Raw genomic sequence first — 17,259 nt, 5'->3', positions numbered from 1 at the left:
CAAAAGGGATCCATACTGCAAAACACGAAATAATGACATTATTAATTTGATTTGGTGTGTTAATTATTACCTTGACATTTACTTTTTAAAATACATTGAAAATAAAATATTTGTTATATCCATAATGTAGCGACAAAATAATTTTAGACATCTGTATTTTGTGAGTTTTATTCAAACATATAAAATGTTAAATATCCTTCACATTTCCATTATATAATATAACAATTAGATATTAGTTTTATAAATTATAAAAATACAAATTTAAATCTTGGAACAATTTATAATCTAAAATAATAAAACATCTGCTAATAGTAGAAATAATATCTAGAATATACTACAAACAGATTTCATAACAAATCATAGACAATAATGTTAGAATGCAACAACCGCGCGCAGTCATAGACAAGAACGAATGCCTTAAATTGCCTCTTCTATTATTAAAATAGAGCCATTTATCACATTTGTAATTAACGTACAACAATTAGTACAATGCACTCGAGTTTTACCGAATTGGGAGCGGTTGATGGCTATTTTCAGTAATAGTCGGTCAATAAAGATAAAGTTCACGGCATGCGCTTCTTACAAGTGGCATTTAATTTATTTAGATTGCATGCATTAAGATATTAATAGAGAAGATGAGTTCATCAGGGCCAATGTAGATTAAATACATTATTTTATATTTGCTTCCTTCTTTGGCGTTGCTGTTCATGCTTTAATTGGTTTATCTTAAAAATAAACGTTTTATGATAGTCGTGTAAGTTTTTTTATATAGAACAGGCGAGCAAGAGGCTCATCTGATGTTGAGTGATACCGCTGCCCATGGACACATTTTTTCTTGTACATTGCAACATTAAAAGTTGGTACGCTCTTCCCTGAGTCGAAATACTTCAGTGGGCAGCTGGATCAACAAAGTGGTGTCGTACGGCAATATCTGCCTTAAGAAATGACGGACGTCAAAGTGATACGGGTGAAATGTCGTATTCTGCCTGCCTATTCCATGGTAAATGCTTGTATTATAAACCTGCATTAATATAAGTATTTTAAATTGATGGCTTGTCGTATTATTGAAATATTTTATTTTTAGCTGCAAACATTTCTTCATCGCTAAAATATAAAGCAACTTGTTAATTAGCATTACTATCGGGTGTATGAAGAATGACATCATTGTTGCTAATACAAATGTTGGATTTCGCCAAATCAGTAATTTTTAAAGTAAACGAAACTTCGTGTAAATATTGACTCAATCACTTATGGAAAATAGTTAAAACTTAAGCTTGAGTAAGCAAAAGTAAGCAAAAAAATGATGACAAAGCTTTTTGAGTTTTTTTTTTATTTTATAGAACCGGGGGCAAACGGGCAGGAGGCTCACCTGATGTTAAGTGATACCGCCGCCCATGGACACTTTCAATGCCAGAGGGCTCGCGAGTCTGTTGCCGACCTTTTAAGAATTGAGTTTAACAAGAATAAATCATTTATTTGCAAAGATAATTTATACATTAATTTTAAAATTACCGCACAATCAGTCAAAATAGGCAAGCAAATGTCGTATTGTCATACAGTTAAGTTATTTACATTTGTCATAAGTTATGGTCTTGATACTCTGTCACTATAAAAGCACCTTTATTAAAAATATCTTTATGAAGCTATAAGCTGTAGGATTTTGTGCTACCGAGCTGTATAATTTCAATAAGTTTTTTCTACTAACTACGCAATATATATCGCGGTCGAATTGAGTTTTTGTAGCGAGATCCAAATACGTTATGAACATTAATCGGCTGCATAGTGCGCTTTCAATCTCGTAGAATTCGCAATTAAAACTTGCTACGTGCATCCACGTATAGCAATGTTATAACATTTTTCAATTTCGTTTTTATCCCGAGTCACGTCCGAGTTGTTCGGTCTCTGAGCGGTCGTGCATGTGGGTCGATGAACGGTACACGGACTTTCTTTTTTATTTCAATCGCCTCTCGTATACCCGCCATGCCTGCCACTGACGGCTGACGTGACCGCACGCTTTATTCGGCGTTGCGCTGAAGGGATTCGAAGTCACGCCAACATAAACACGCATTCCATGCTTTTCCTCATTTAAACTGCTCTCGCACGTGGGAAACAGTATATTTTTTTAAAACTCACTTCCTTGTTAAAATATTTATCGATCCATCGGCTTGCGGGGACCGCAGGTTGCCGACACGTCTGGCTGTTTGCCAACAACGATTTACGAGTGTCAGGCATTCTCCCAGGGACTACATATGCGGCGAATCGAGTCGGTTCCTCACCTGAATATCAAGATGTTGCGATGGCATCATTTGTATTGTTTAAATGTAGAGGTGTAAAGATAGCGATAGTCGTACCTACCGGTATGTGATTGTCTAAAAATAAAATAACGCTAGAACCGGCTAAATTGTGGATATATAAATAACGAATCCAATACTAAATTCCTATGAGATTTTTAATCTATAAAAGACTGAAATTTTATGCGACAATCGCTCCATCGTGAAGGCGGCACGAACAGCCTCCGCCAGAATGCTGACGTCGCGTTTTAGAAAGTTGCCCACACCGCGTCACGACCGGTTCAACGAACCCCGTGTCCTCGTTGGACAAACCGACGTCAAGTGTTATATAAATATTTTAGTTATGTAAGACTGGAAAACTACCCAATTCCGAAATGCAAACTATTTTAAGTGTCAGTTGTTTGCTTTTCGAAATTGCATTATGTCATACGCAGCTTAATCATAAATAAACATATTATATAATAAACAATGTTTGACAGTGACAGTTTATAACTTGAAAATGGGCAAAGTAAATGTCTATTGATATGGCACCAACTAACGGACCATCATCTGTTTAATCTAACACCAGCTGCTTATTCAACAGTTTGCTTTATATTCTCACCAGCTATGCAAATAGCTAAGTATCTAAGTGCAAGAGATTCCTTGCTTTCATTCAAAATATCTCAACCAGTTTAAAGCGAGCTACGTCACGTCCCAACGTTAAACTAGTAAGAGCTTTATAGTGTAATGGTAGGATTTCCATGTAAATTGTATATTTCCTTTATGGATAACATGGTCAAATTAGTTAGGTAGATTAAAATTTTACAGACGCATTTAGAGTACATTAAGTCTATAATGATACTGCTTCAGCGAAGAAGAATCAGCCACCCACGTAGTCTTGGAATGCGTGGCTTCCCAACAACAGAAATTCTCGAATCAGTGAGCTCGCTGTTGGTCGCGAAGTGAAACTTTTGATCTTCTAGAAAAAGCTAGGCTGGTGTAATTAGCCTGGACTTTACACACAATGGACCAAATAGGCGTCTTAGTGCAGAAACTGATTCCAACTACATACTACGTACATACATGTGTCTAAAGCAGAATATTTCATGTTAGACGTATTTTATTCCATTAAGCTACAAAATTAACTGTTTGAAGGAATATATAAAGACAAACATCTTAAGTTTTATTAAGAATCGATGCTTAACTATTTAATTATTACCACTTTAAGTACGACAATTAGACACCTATAACTGGTGTTTGAAATGGTAAAGAACACGTCAAAACACACGAGTATTGTTTCATTTCTGGCAGTCACGTTATGGCCATTATAATCGATTACTTCGATTGAGCGTTGACGACTAAATTATAAACGTTTTTGGAAAGTCCACGGCGCACAAATTGGACAGTCACAGCAACAGTGGGACAGGTCTGGGTTGAATGGCCGGCCTTAGCCTAGATGAGTGACGGGACCGCGCACACATTCCCCTCCGAATGCTCGACCGATCACTTGCTACAATAAGGTCGTGAGCGTTTTATGCATGCCTGCTAATACTACATATATCTAATAATACTATGAAGTGATGGCATGTCTATTACGTCACAATGTGTCGCAATAACTTCTGTTGCGTTTATCAGATCGCAATAAAACTTATAGGTTCCTTAAAGAGAGGAAGCGAAAGGCAGTTGGTTTACACCAAAGCAAAGATTATCACATATCTGTGATAGTGTCTTGGTTTATTTCCATGTATGTGATACGAAATATTTTACAGACTTAAATGAAAAGAATTTTTTGTTAATTGCTTTGTAACACGAAACACTAAGTAAAGGAAAACACTTTCGAATATTCACTTTTTTGTATAAAGTGAAATGAAAACTTACTTTGAAATAAAAAACTAGTTAAACGTGAATATTTTAGAATACGTGTAGAAAGCACGAGTGTACAACTATAGAAAAGCTATTACTATTAATATATATATATATTAGGTATAATACACTTTAATTTTATATATGAAAACTCAGTAACATAGTTTAAGTTAAATGATATGTTTATATGTATGAAAATCCTACGCTAAGCGTTCTTAGTATAATAAATCAATCCTACTTCACACGATCTTCCACTTTTTCATTTTGTAACTAAGTATCCCAAAGTAGGTTTTTACTTTTTAGTCTAACTCCAACGTAAATAAACGTTCAAAATAAGGTCTTCAAATAAACAGGTATGTATTCAATTTGCAATATTGTTATATATACATGTTCCCCCAAAAATACGTGGATACCAATACCCACAACTTTCAAAATCGATAAGCTTTGGAATATAACTTGATAAAGATCATTTCGATAGACTAACTATTCAACAAATTTTTATTTATTTATTCCACTACATTTTTCTATCTTAACAGTACTAAATCGATAGAATTCCAAAATTATTCCCACACCAATTATCCTACATAAAAACATTAATAATTTGTTAATCAAAATACTATTATATGGAAAATTCCATCTATGTACATAACATCACAACAACAGGTCTAACTGGTCCTTTTTGGAAGTCTTCCAAAATTATTAATATAAGTTAAGGTTTTATATTAAAATTGTAACTATAGAAACAATATACAGATTTAACAAAGTCACTCCAAACAAAACAATCTAGTTTTAAAACCACATACAAGGCACATTCTCGAACAGAAAAAATCTGTCTGGGAATGTTGCGATGTTAGGAGACTTCTCGAACACGTCTAATTTTCTAAATTTTTTAACAACAAAATTTTTTAGTAGTTTAAATAAAAAGTACTACGGCTAAAGGCCAGAAATTTGCTACCCAGTTTATAATATGCTTTTGGGAAGTACAGTCCGACTCAGTCCAGTATGGCTTTAAGGATACAAAATGAAAAAGAAATAGTTTCTAATGGGTAAGATTTTCATAAGTATGAATTCCAAATGATGACTCTAATTAGTACGTTTTTCATTTTCGTAGTCATATCTATACCCCGGTCTGTATCTACTGGTCCGTTCAAAACATCAGGCTGCTCGGTAGTCCCAAGCATGGATGATGAAGTCACCTCTGCCTCACAGCACGTGCAACACTTCATTTAACCTTGACTAGAAAACTTTCCATTTAATTATATAATAGGTGTTGCATCTGTAGAGTTGTGCAAGTGAATCGCGTTATGTACTATGAGCTCATTCGGATGTACCATTAAAATTTATGTTTCTTTTACGACCGTCTACAAATATCTGAAGAGATTATCATTTTGTTACATATTACCTACACGTATTTCATGTAACTCCTCAATATAAGAACGCGTGGCGAGTAAAATCTTAGATCTTGGTAAATAATTTCACTTTTAAACAAACTTCAATAGAACATAAATAAATGTACAAAACTAACAAAGCTGAGTCACCTGACCTTGGCAAAGACAAAGAACGCACTATTGCAATGGCGATAAAAGTGTACCTAAATAAGGAACCGGTTACGTATCGTGAATGCGAATTAGTTAAGACAATGAAAACGCTTGCGAATTAATAAAGGAACTCGTTATTCATAGTGACGATGGAATTGAATATTTATGATGCTTTAATGAAGGTGAAGCGATAGCTTAAGGAAAATCAGATAAGAAAATACATCAGGGACAATACAGAAACTATTTATAAGCATTTTTTTAATGTGTAATATTCTTGAAATTATGTCTTATTATGAATGTCATGTTTGCCTCTAATTGCTTGTCATATTCATAATTGTATTTTGTGTTTGTTTTTACCAATGTATCAGTGTGCCGAGCGTTGGCAAACTTTATCAATAAAAAAAATGTGTTTTCACCGCAAATATACGCTTAATTATTATTTATAACTGGAACATTGACAAGTTCGAGTAATTTAAACATAAGTACATATTTAACAAACATATGTATACGTAAATGCACGATTGTATCATTAAGTTCACTGGTGTGACTAATAATTTGCATAATTGAAATTGTTTACATTAACGCTATTACTGTTTATTTACTGGATTCGCCTGTCTACCTGTCTGGCAACGAATTATATATTATTAGCAGACCAGAGAGACGTTCTGTACACACGTACAATACCAAATTTCGACGTCTAATTGTAAATAATCTGAATTCTCGAATCAAAATCTGTCCACCCATTTATTGCATTACGGCCTTGTTGGAAATGATTCTATCGTCTTGGTGGTGGCACCGATCAACTTCAAAACTTCTAATTGTCAAATTTTCTTAACCGTAACATTAGGTTTAGCTGTCAGTTGCGTTTCGTTATGCAATTTTTGACAAATGAACTGATGCTAGCTAGCTAGACTGACGTTTGACTGATAAATTTGTCGTTTTTATGTTGGTTTCGTTTTGTAATAACAGGTTTTTTGTCACGGAAACAGGATAAAAAGTCTGCCAAAACAACATTAAACAGTTAAAAATTAAAATAATTACAAAAAAGACAAACTATTTCTTAGAGCAACTGACATGAAGCAGACCTTTTGTCAGCTCACTCAACGGACAATTAAAAGCTAAAACGCAGTTCATTAATTATTTCCATACAACTTCTCATGCCCTTTTCGAGAGATTAGTTTTATATCTATGCACATAGTCTAACTGTGCTGGTTACATCAACTTTTGTGTCTATTAAAGTGATGTATCTGTTTGTCTTGTCTTAATAAATTAATAACATTATAATATAATTGGTATATAATAGTAATTACAAGTATTTACTGTCTCTAAGGCAATCTTCAATGTTTGATTGGAGATTTTCTTTACATAGTAATTGCAATAAATTCTTCTAAATGTTCAGATGATGTTGCAAACTCTTCACTCAAATCTATACCTACGGAACAATATTTGTTCACAACAGTTAGTTCGAGAATGGAAATATGTCCTTTGAAACAAGATCGTTTTAAAATAATTGAGAGAAGGCAAGTTGCTTCCGATACACACAACATATGTTCGCGTAATGCAGCAAATTATAATCTCAAAATCTACGTAACAAAAGGTAAATCACGAGGCGGTGAATGAAATCTACCACAGAGTATCTAAGTGTTTACATACGAAACGCAAATACATCGTGACACCCGTACCTAAATAATTATTCGTGTGTGCAGCAGGAAAATCACGCGGTCGATATTTACTTCTCTAAAGCAATTGCAAATTTATTTATTTATATAAACACTCCTGCCTTAACAGTTGACCCTAAATTTATAAGAGTGAACAACGAGTAAATAAAATTTACAAACGAAACAAAAAAATAACAAACCTACGAAATTACATAATAAAAAATAAAGGAAGTTAACTAACTCTAGGCACTAACAAATAATAGAACTTTTGCCAGTTCACTCAACGGACAATTAAAAAAGTCCGTTAACCTGTGTATTTCGTTAACTACATGATACACCGAAACATAGGTGCATAGGTACATGAGGTATAAGGGACTTCACCAACACCAGAATATCTGCTTTTGTCACACTGGGTGGGCAACACCTACTAAAACACTTCCCAGCATTTTAGGGATCGCTCTGAGTATATACACAACTAGATATTAATATAAAATTGATTCAAGACATATACATAAATAAAAAAATACATATTACGTCTGGGAACTATACCGTATATATTATCAAACTATAAACAGAACGAGTCGATTGAGCAATAAATGCATACCAGCTGAAGGTCTACCGACTACATTGAAAAAGCACGTTTTGAATGTGGTCGCGTCATATCGTTTCTCAAGTTATCAGAAACAAAGGCACGGTCACGCTCGATAGGAACGTAGCACACCTTTCGCAATGTCATTGCCAAGGTCACGATAAGCGGTTCGTCACGGCGGCACATTTAATTGCATTCCATCACTATCGGCGCAGCCAGTTGCATCACCGCAACGTGATCATTTATTCGAATGGCGCAATTTATTTCAATTCACGTTTTTCTTGAAAACTTATGAACAACTCAAACTCAAAATAACTTTGTTCAAACAAGGTAAACAAGTACACTTGTGAACGTCAACGGAAAAGATTTCAAATTAATTGTAAATTTTCATTTTTACAGGACAAGAAGAACTGGCAAGAAACTCTCCGCTACTCTTTTTAATCGCAAAATTCACCATATGGACCATGACTCTTTACTTAGGTGTAAAGAAGTTTATTCGTATTGAAACATAGGTACATATTAAAAACAAGAAAAGCAACCTTTATCATGCCACCATACTTTATAACTGCAGAGACCATCTTCCACAAAAATTTGCAGGCGTATTTTAAACGGGTCCACTGCTTTTATTTCCCGTATCCAAGCTATTGTAAAGACTCGCTACGAAATAGGTCATATTTTTGCCACCGCTTCCGGTTCAGATTTTAGGTAGATGTATATGATTATTGTTACGTATTAAATTTAATAATCGTTGGTAGTTGGTTAAGTAATTTTATGTAACTAAAATGTATGCCTTGTATTTATATAGCTGCTTAATTTTAAGTAATTTATATTGTCAATGTATAGTTTGATAGTGGAGTTAAGGGAAGGATTATTAAAGGAGATTTCTGATTAATTTATTTCGTGGGACCTGAAGTTGGAGTAACTTCGAACAACAACTAATCTAATTTTTTTATAGAAAATTTGTATAGGTAAATTAATTTGTCGAATCAATGAAATCGCGTGTCACAGATGGTATCTATCTATATTATAGTTAAGGCAGCATCTTTGTAATATAGCTTATGCTGTGATGTGTATAAGACGATAGACAAAAATATAGATGTTCGAAATTATAACGTTTTCATTGTTGTACATTGTCTCAATCACGTATGTGATTGATTAACAACTTCATCATTGTAAATCAATCACATACGTTTTACTACATACTATAATTTCGCTAACAAATTGAAATTTGGACGATACTAAAATTATACGGCTATAAATAAATTCAAGTACGATTTTGTCTTTTCTCCGATGCTCAATATTCGCAATTCATTCGATGCGTTAATTTTTACACTCAATAAGTGTTTGAGAGACACGAATCATTACTTTGTATATTTACCGGAACGTATTTCTTATTAAAACTAAAGAAATTCTTGCATATGCAAAACAGAAATTAATCATTTACTCAAGATATAAAAAACCGTTATAATTAAAAAAGGTAGGCTCATTTTTAATTGCGTGTAACAAGAATTTAAAAAAAACATTCTAAAAAGATTTAAAATCTAAACCCTGTACCCTGTTTTTAACTTAGATAAAAATAATTGCGACAGGGAAACCAGCTACCCACTAAATTATTTTCAAGAAAAAAAAACTACAGTCAAAATCTGTTAGAACGACATCAAAGGGACTCTACTCATATATGGTCGTAAAAACCGATAGTCGTAATAGCCGATGACGTCATTCAGAACCTGATCCAGCCGGGACGTTTGGTTTTGGTCAATATAACCGGTATGTTGTTCTAAACGATGTCATCGTAAACAGTTTGGACAGTAGATCTTAAAAGGATGGCAACGCACTCGCAAGCTCTCTGGAATTTAGTTATCATTTAACATCAGATGAGCCTCCTGCCCCTTATATATAAAAAAATATTAGTCTTAAGCTAGCCTAACTAATAGTATACTAATATTCACATTTCATACACACCTCTTAGATATTGAAAATCGATAGACAATCTAGAGTTTGGGCGTGATGAGCTTAGAGACAACTTCATTACTCGCAGGAAGTAACTCGAAGTGATCGGAAGTCGTCCTTACGCAACTATGAATTTCAACATGTTTATTTACATATTGTTTACAATTGTACGTCTCTAGCGGGTTATGGGTAAGTGATAGCTGGTCAATATGGGAGAACGATACTTCACCTCAACGTTCAATAAACTTTAAGACCGCTGCGATTCATTTCCACTGTAGAAATCGAAAAATACCGTCTCACTATGAAAGTTTTATTAGGAGGCGAGATATTATTTAATGTTGCAAATGAGTTAGTAAAAAATACCCTAATTAAGGTAAAACAAGGTCAAAGACCGACAAATGATTAAAGGAAAATGGTATAAAAACAATATTGTTGTTATTGTATGCTAACACCGGAAAATGGTCACACAACTGCTGCATGTACTATAATAGATTTATAATTTTATATAAAATGTATTAAAGTTTTGTTTGATGAATTTATTGTATTTGTTAAAGCTAAACGCTAATATTGTGGCAAAAGGTAATGTGCAGGAAAACCCTAGGGTTTACCAGCACCAACTATCAGCCAGACCCTATTCAGCTGCAGCTATATTTTCCTGCTTAACAAGTGATGTATGCAGTAATTGCAAATGTGTAAAATACCAAATTCAGAATTCACTTATTAAAAATTGTCAAACCGTATCTACTAAAAGTATCAGATAGTTGATAAACAAATAAATTTATAATTACAATGGTTAATAGAAAAATATACGACTTTTAGCAATATGGTATCAAGCAATTTTATGCATTAATAGAACAATTACTATGCACCTACCAGATACTCCAACCGCCTCTCGTAACACCGTGCCGTCAGCGAACGTGAGCGCATTATCACAATGATTGGTATTCATCGCTTTAATACCCACCGATTATTCCCTTGTTTAGTATTCTATTCGCAAACGTAGGATTGCTTTGGTGCCATTATTGATTCACTATTCGGGAGCAACAAGATGGGGAGCCCGACAATATGTTTGAGGTTGAAACTGTTATTACAGAATTAGCATATATATTTTTTAGATGTAATTAATTATGTATTTGAGTGAAATATTGGTGTAGTATTTTCTTAGATATAAAGTTAACTATAATGAGACATGGAACAGATACGTTTGCCTGCTTAATTAATCATGCTTAAACAGCAAGCAGGGACTTAACATAAGTTTTAAGGAAAAGATGTCACTTTTCACGCGATGTTTTTCATGTTACTGCGCAGCGTAAGTTCAACCATAACAGTGCTCTTAGTTGTTAATTATTTTTATTTTATTTTTTGCTGTCAAACATCACACATATTCACAGCAGCGATATTGTGTATATTATGTGTTTAATATTATATACTTTATCATGTTTTATATAATTTTTTCTTAACATGATGGTATTGGGATAGTCTGTAAGGATAATGTATGTATTTTAGTAAATAAGTAAAATATGTTATAGAAAGGATATATAATATAACATTGTGTTAAAACATCAACCAATCCAACGACATATAATCATGAAGTTTTTCGCAAGTCACGCTTAACCTGAAATATAACACATCCCTAAAATACTTTATAACAGGAAAACCTGATTAGCTTGCATGGATCGTGACATGGACGATCACGTATTCACGTACTCCACTAGGAACATTTACGTGATCGCGGTCGGCTAAACTCCGAAGGATAACCGCAAGGGAAGTTTATTGCTAAGTGGGTTCTTGACCTTTTAAAAATAAAAAATATAACTGTCAATTAAAAACAGAAAGGGCCAAGGGAGGTAGGCCACGAGGTCGCCCCAAAGGAGGTTGTCTATTTCTTAGATGAAATAGAAGCGTTGGCAGGAAACGAATGGAGAAAGAACGCAATGGACAGAGATATTTTTTAAAATTTAGAAGAGTCCTATACCCTTGAAGGGGTTTTGATCAATCGGAACTGAAGGAAGCTATCTATATATAACAAATCTAAGCTACTTTTGCATGATTGGAAATTAAGCAGGTATTTATTATTATTATTATCTTTATTACTGTTTATCGATGTAATCTTTATAATAATAGAGTATTTTACAGAGTAATTATAACAGAAACAGCTGGTGGCCATCGATAGAACTTCTCAAACAAACGAACCCTAAAACGTACAAGCTCTCGACATTCAAGTGCCGAAGTACGTGACCACGCAATCGTAAATACTATTGGGATTCTGCATTCAATCTGAACACAGAACGTTCTGGAAAATTGAGAAACCATTACAGATCCAAGTCACTTCAATGGATATTAAAAAACATTGATTGGTTTCATCACAAGATTATATTTTATTTTTTCTCTCAAACATCACACAAGTTAAAATGAGGACAATGAGATACTTATATACCTTACATGCACTTGTGGAAATGACATGAAAACTTAAGAAGGCGTGGCCCTAACCAAATCCATGCAACTTGACTGTGTGTTAAAGAAGTCGTAAGGGTCTGCCAAGCATCCGCGAATATACAATACAGATGCATAATTGTGTAAGAAATAAGAATCAATAAAAAAATAATAGCAAATAACTAAGATATAGCCTGTTTAATTTAAAATCCCTACAATTCAATACAAAATGATGATGCGTCTGCGCATGTACTCGGGTCAACAACCGCACGACCTCATCTGCCGTCTATTGTTGTGCTCTTGACCTATTAGAGTCTCACGTGAAAGCTTGAAGCTCAAATGATTCTTTGAAAGCGGTTTAAGTATTTTAAGACGCAAGTTGGAATCTTATTTTAGTTTTGAATTACGGGAAAACATCGAATTGTTTATGTTACTAATTCAGAGAAACGATTAATATAAAATTATATTGAAATCCTATGAATAACTGTCGAGTGGATTTTGATTTTGGTTTTAGTCCGATTAAAAATATACATAAGTCCACACATACATGCTCTGTATACCGTTTCTACGTATATACTGTTGAAGGTTTTTAGGATGAGGTTACATAACTCACGACGAATTGTTGTTTAATTTTGTAGGAGACTTATCGGGGATAGACATTCAGATAACGCTAGAAGGCTCACATAATTTACAGTATTAGATGCACTAAACCTGTTTCAGGCTAGAGTACACCCAGCCCCTGAGATAAATGTCATGGCTTGCACGCAGACCAGTCACGTACGTACCAAGTAAATCACGTTGTAGATGCCATGTAGCAATTTACTAAGGGCTTATTCGATTTCTCTTGCATACATATTCGCATGCCTACAGTATGTATCTGCCAAAAGATACATTTTGTGCATTGGAACACCAAGTTTTACTAACACTACAATTTTTGAAGGTTTTGTCTTATTTGACTATTATATTTTACGTTAATAGTAGATAAATTTTTTAACGTGAGGAATTGGATAAGCAACTCTGTGTACCGATGATAATTTAACATATATGTAAACTAGCAGCAAATGGAGATAGAAAGCCATATTTGCAAAAGCTCGAAAAGACGTTGAGCCGTGAAGGGGTTCCGATCATAGGTACCGAAGGAACCAGAATATTAGGATAACAAGAAAAATGGGTACATAACAAATCTTAACTGTACATGATTGGAAATAAACGGGCTTTATTATTATATGTAAAGTAAACATATATGATTATAGGTAACATCAACACAAAAGATTTTATTTTTTTTAACATTAATAAATTTTACTAATTTTTGTTTTGTAAAAAGTTATAAGCTTAGTTAGGTCGATTCTGAAAACTTTGAGAACGAAATAACTACAGTGTTTTCTGTTCATTAACCGTCTTTATAAGAAATCTGGTTATCTCTTTTCTCTCTTCTTCGAAGATCATTCAAATTTCGACCGACACGTAACCCCACGTTATATTTGGAATGTGTCATCACTTTTTAGTGAGAACATGGACTTGACAAATCTGCACCTAATGATACTGGCCAACTTATATTATGGAATTCAATCGTACGGATGTATTTTTGATGCTGCCACTTAACGTCTCTGACACGGAGTACGGACCGGAGAGGACCACTCTACACAGTACAGGAGAATATGGTTTTGTGTATTATGTAACTCGGACCTTTTGAGTAAAACGCAATGAGCTGCAATCCTTACATGAATCATGACATGCGCACTAACCAAAAATCCCTTGTTTACAAGCAGAGAGCAGCCGATAACAATTTACGTCAAAACACTTTTGGCTTCGTATCAAGTGCATCATTGATTCACTATGCTAAATATAAAAAACAGCCATCCCGTTTCTATGCAAGGGGAGCAATAAGGACGTAATATAATCTCGTTAAAAGGTTTGATGACGTCCGTCCATTCAATTTCAGGGAGTGCGTTGCCCTTATAAGGGCCGCGGTTGCTATTTTAAGAATACGCCATACCGAATAATCAGGCAAAATATAAGATTATTTATATGATAAAAAACGGTTTACCAATTGGCATTTCGGTAAAATCTTACTAGACTTTACTCTCGCTTATGGGATACAAAATAAAATTAAAATCTAATTGCTTAATAACTATTACTAACTACCTATGTAATTAGAAAAGTGTTTGATTGAAATGATTTTAATAGGTAGCCAAACATCAGTTGAACAAAATTGTGGAGAAATAGCAGATTTAGGCTTAGCATGATTCTACGAAAGAGAGTAGCAGAAGATTTAATTCTATAACGAGAGAGAAATCGAGGAATCCTTAAGTTTTTTTTAAATTTTGAAATGGCTGAGATTAGTAATTCATATAGTGGTCAAAGTATGTTTAAAAGCAATACTTTTTATTAATATAATAGTATAGGTTGAGACAATTATAACGTTAAATTAATAGTTCCAGTACTACGAGTGATACAAAAAATCCTAGTTAATATTCAAGAAACTATAAAATAAAGGAAATGTTACGGAAATGGTCTAATTCCCTGCCGTACATCATGTCGATATCAGAAATAGCCTGAATCCTGGAGCCAAGCCAGCGGAAAGCGGATATGACGTATCGATGCTTTGTAAATAACGACGTAAAATACAACGTATGGGTTTTTTTATAACGCGTCAATATGGATAAAAATAAACAGCAATGTTCAATACGTTTATCGCAAGTAATTGAATGTGAATATCCACTATTCCGTAAATTACAAACAAATGTGACTTTAGCCTTTAAAGTAAGAGAGATATGCAACTCGCACCCAAAATTAAGATGCTTATCTGGTCCTAAACTCATAAGATTTCTGGGAAAACGTAATACAAAGTAACATTGTTATACCGTCTTCTTTAATCCTTATAGCGCGTCTGTGCCTGAACCAGGAGAACCTGGATTTAAATCCCGACAAAACCAATGTTTAAGGTGCTTAATTCATAAACTACTCGCCACTTAAAAAAACACTAACAGGCACAAAAATCCTGTTAGTGTGTTACACAAAAATCTATCTCTATCGGCATAAGAGATAATAAAGACCGTCTGTTAAAATAATGCGATTACAATTTAAAATAAAAATTTAACTTTAAACTATAATTATTTTTTATATATTTCTTTGTTTATCCTGATTTTGTGGTCCAAATAATAAAAAACTAATCAGATAATGCTAGTTGAAGTAAACAAGAGCGAAGGTAAATATAATTTTGTACATGCCTTACTTGGCTTTCATGTATGGCAAAGAGATAAGGCAGAACAGGATATGTCAGGTAAATAACGGTACTTCATCGTATAAACGCGTATAGTATATTGAGGAAGAATACTCAATAATGTATCTTCTATTAATTGTCAGTCTCTCATAATCAGGCCGGGTAAGGCATTTTTACTTGTTTATTATTAACAGTTGATAAATCGAATAAAACCGTTACTTAGTACATACGAATAAAGACGCTAATTTGAAAATGCAAATGAAAAGGGAGATAGCATCGAGATTGACACAAAAAAATGCCTCTTCCGCTCTGCTATAAAAATTTACAAAGCTATCGTGCCCAAGTATTCAATTTATTAGTTATAAAACGCCAACATTTTGAACTCAAATATAATAAATCAGATAGGTATAGTTGTTATATAAATAAGAAGCCTAGAACTATGAATTATGAAACCTAATCATACGACAAGTTTTAAAGGTAAAATAAAAATGCAATGCCTCCTGTGAGGATTGAACTCACGACCCCTGGTTTACGAGACCAGTGCTCTACCACTGAGCTAAAGAGGCTATATGTAGCCTTCGCCAAATAGGTCAATCAGTTACATTGAAAATATTCGTAGCAAATAAAAAGTAGTGAAATGAAAAAAATTATACCTTACCATACGTAATCGATTGGTTATAAGAAAAAGTACTTAATGTTTAATCGGCAACACTCCACAACGGGCAACTGTGTAATAGTAATAAATAAAATTTTAACATTAAGAACGTACCTTTGCGATGGTGGCGATTCATCTGAAAAACAGTTTTCTTTTGAAAATATATTTCGGCTAGAATAGAAAAACTCGATACTTAACTAAATGAAGTAACTTAACCGAAATATATTTAGACCAAATCTTGAATATTATTCTTATGTCAAATATGTAACAATATAAAAGAATTGCCGAAACCAGGGATCGAACCAGGGACCTTTAGATCTTCAGTCTAACGCTCTCCCAACTGAGCTATTTCGGCTGATACTAGAGTTTCAAAATATATGAACAGTTTCTTTCAAACATTGTGTATTTCTATAATTTTAAAAATTCCGTATGACACCAACTGAATAAATTAGTAAGTATTGTACTAACGGAACATATCAATTAAATTATTTACAAATTGCAGAAATAGCGACATCTAGTTTAATCATGAAGTATTATTATAATTGTAAAACCAACAAATTAACCACACCAAGTTGAAACTATCTTACACAATAGATGGCGGTATGTAGCAATGACAGAAATAAATATCAGATGCTAGGTTTTTAAATAAAATATAGTTATAACTTTTTTTCTGTGATAGTTTACTTTATTATGTTAATTTTCCTTTTAATAATATATTTTAGTATTAGTATTTATTACATTTTAAGACTAGTTCTTATATTAGAATTATTTATTTTAATTGTAGATTTAAATATGTATTGCTTTCATTTCAATTTCATTCATAAATGTACACTTTAGATATATTTTGTTTATCATTATGTCAAAAACGTTGAAAATATGAATTAATATGCACTAAATGTATTGCAAGGAAAAAATATACCTATTTTCTCAGCCTGAACCGCCTTGTCAGCTGCTACCTTTCCTTCTGCATTCAGCAATACTCCGCATGATTGGTATAGCCGACCACAGAGGTTTTTAGTCCTTTTTATATTTTCATATTCTTTTATTTCCTCCTGAAAGTGATTTTATATATTTATGTTT

At 33.4% G+C, this 17,259-nt stretch overlaps 1 protein-coding gene and 2 non-coding genes across 3 annotated transcripts in view; all 3 read right to left on the bottom strand.

Moving 5' to 3' along the window:
- Positions 1–17,259, bottom strand: part of LOC110991916 — an 82,426-nt gene that overhangs the window by 64,583 nt on the left and 584 nt on the right. Inside the window, exons 2-3 of the mRNA XM_045632344.1 lie at positions 17,099–17,231; positions 16,294–16,315 (exon numbers count right to left, since the gene is read on the bottom strand). Of these exons, the coding sequence (XP_045488300.1) occupies positions 16,294–16,315; positions 17,099–17,231 (155 nt within the window). The remainder of the gene's footprint in view (positions 1–16,293; positions 16,316–17,098; positions 17,232–17,259) is intronic.
- On the bottom strand, positions 16,019–16,090 carry Trnat-cgu. The gene has a single exon. It is a non-coding gene; the product is annotated as a tRNA-Thr (tRNA).
- Trnaf-gaa lies at positions 16,462–16,534 on the bottom strand. The gene has a single exon. It is a non-coding gene; the product is annotated as a tRNA-Phe (tRNA).

The sequence above is a fragment of the Pieris rapae genome, chromosome 19 (genome assembly GCF_905147795.1).
Source record: "Pieris rapae chromosome 19, ilPieRapa1.1, whole genome shotgun sequence".
Lineage (NCBI taxonomy): Eukaryota > Metazoa > Arthropoda > Insecta > Lepidoptera > Pieridae > Pieris > Pieris rapae.
This window is presented reverse-complemented; position numbering and strand designations above follow the sequence as displayed.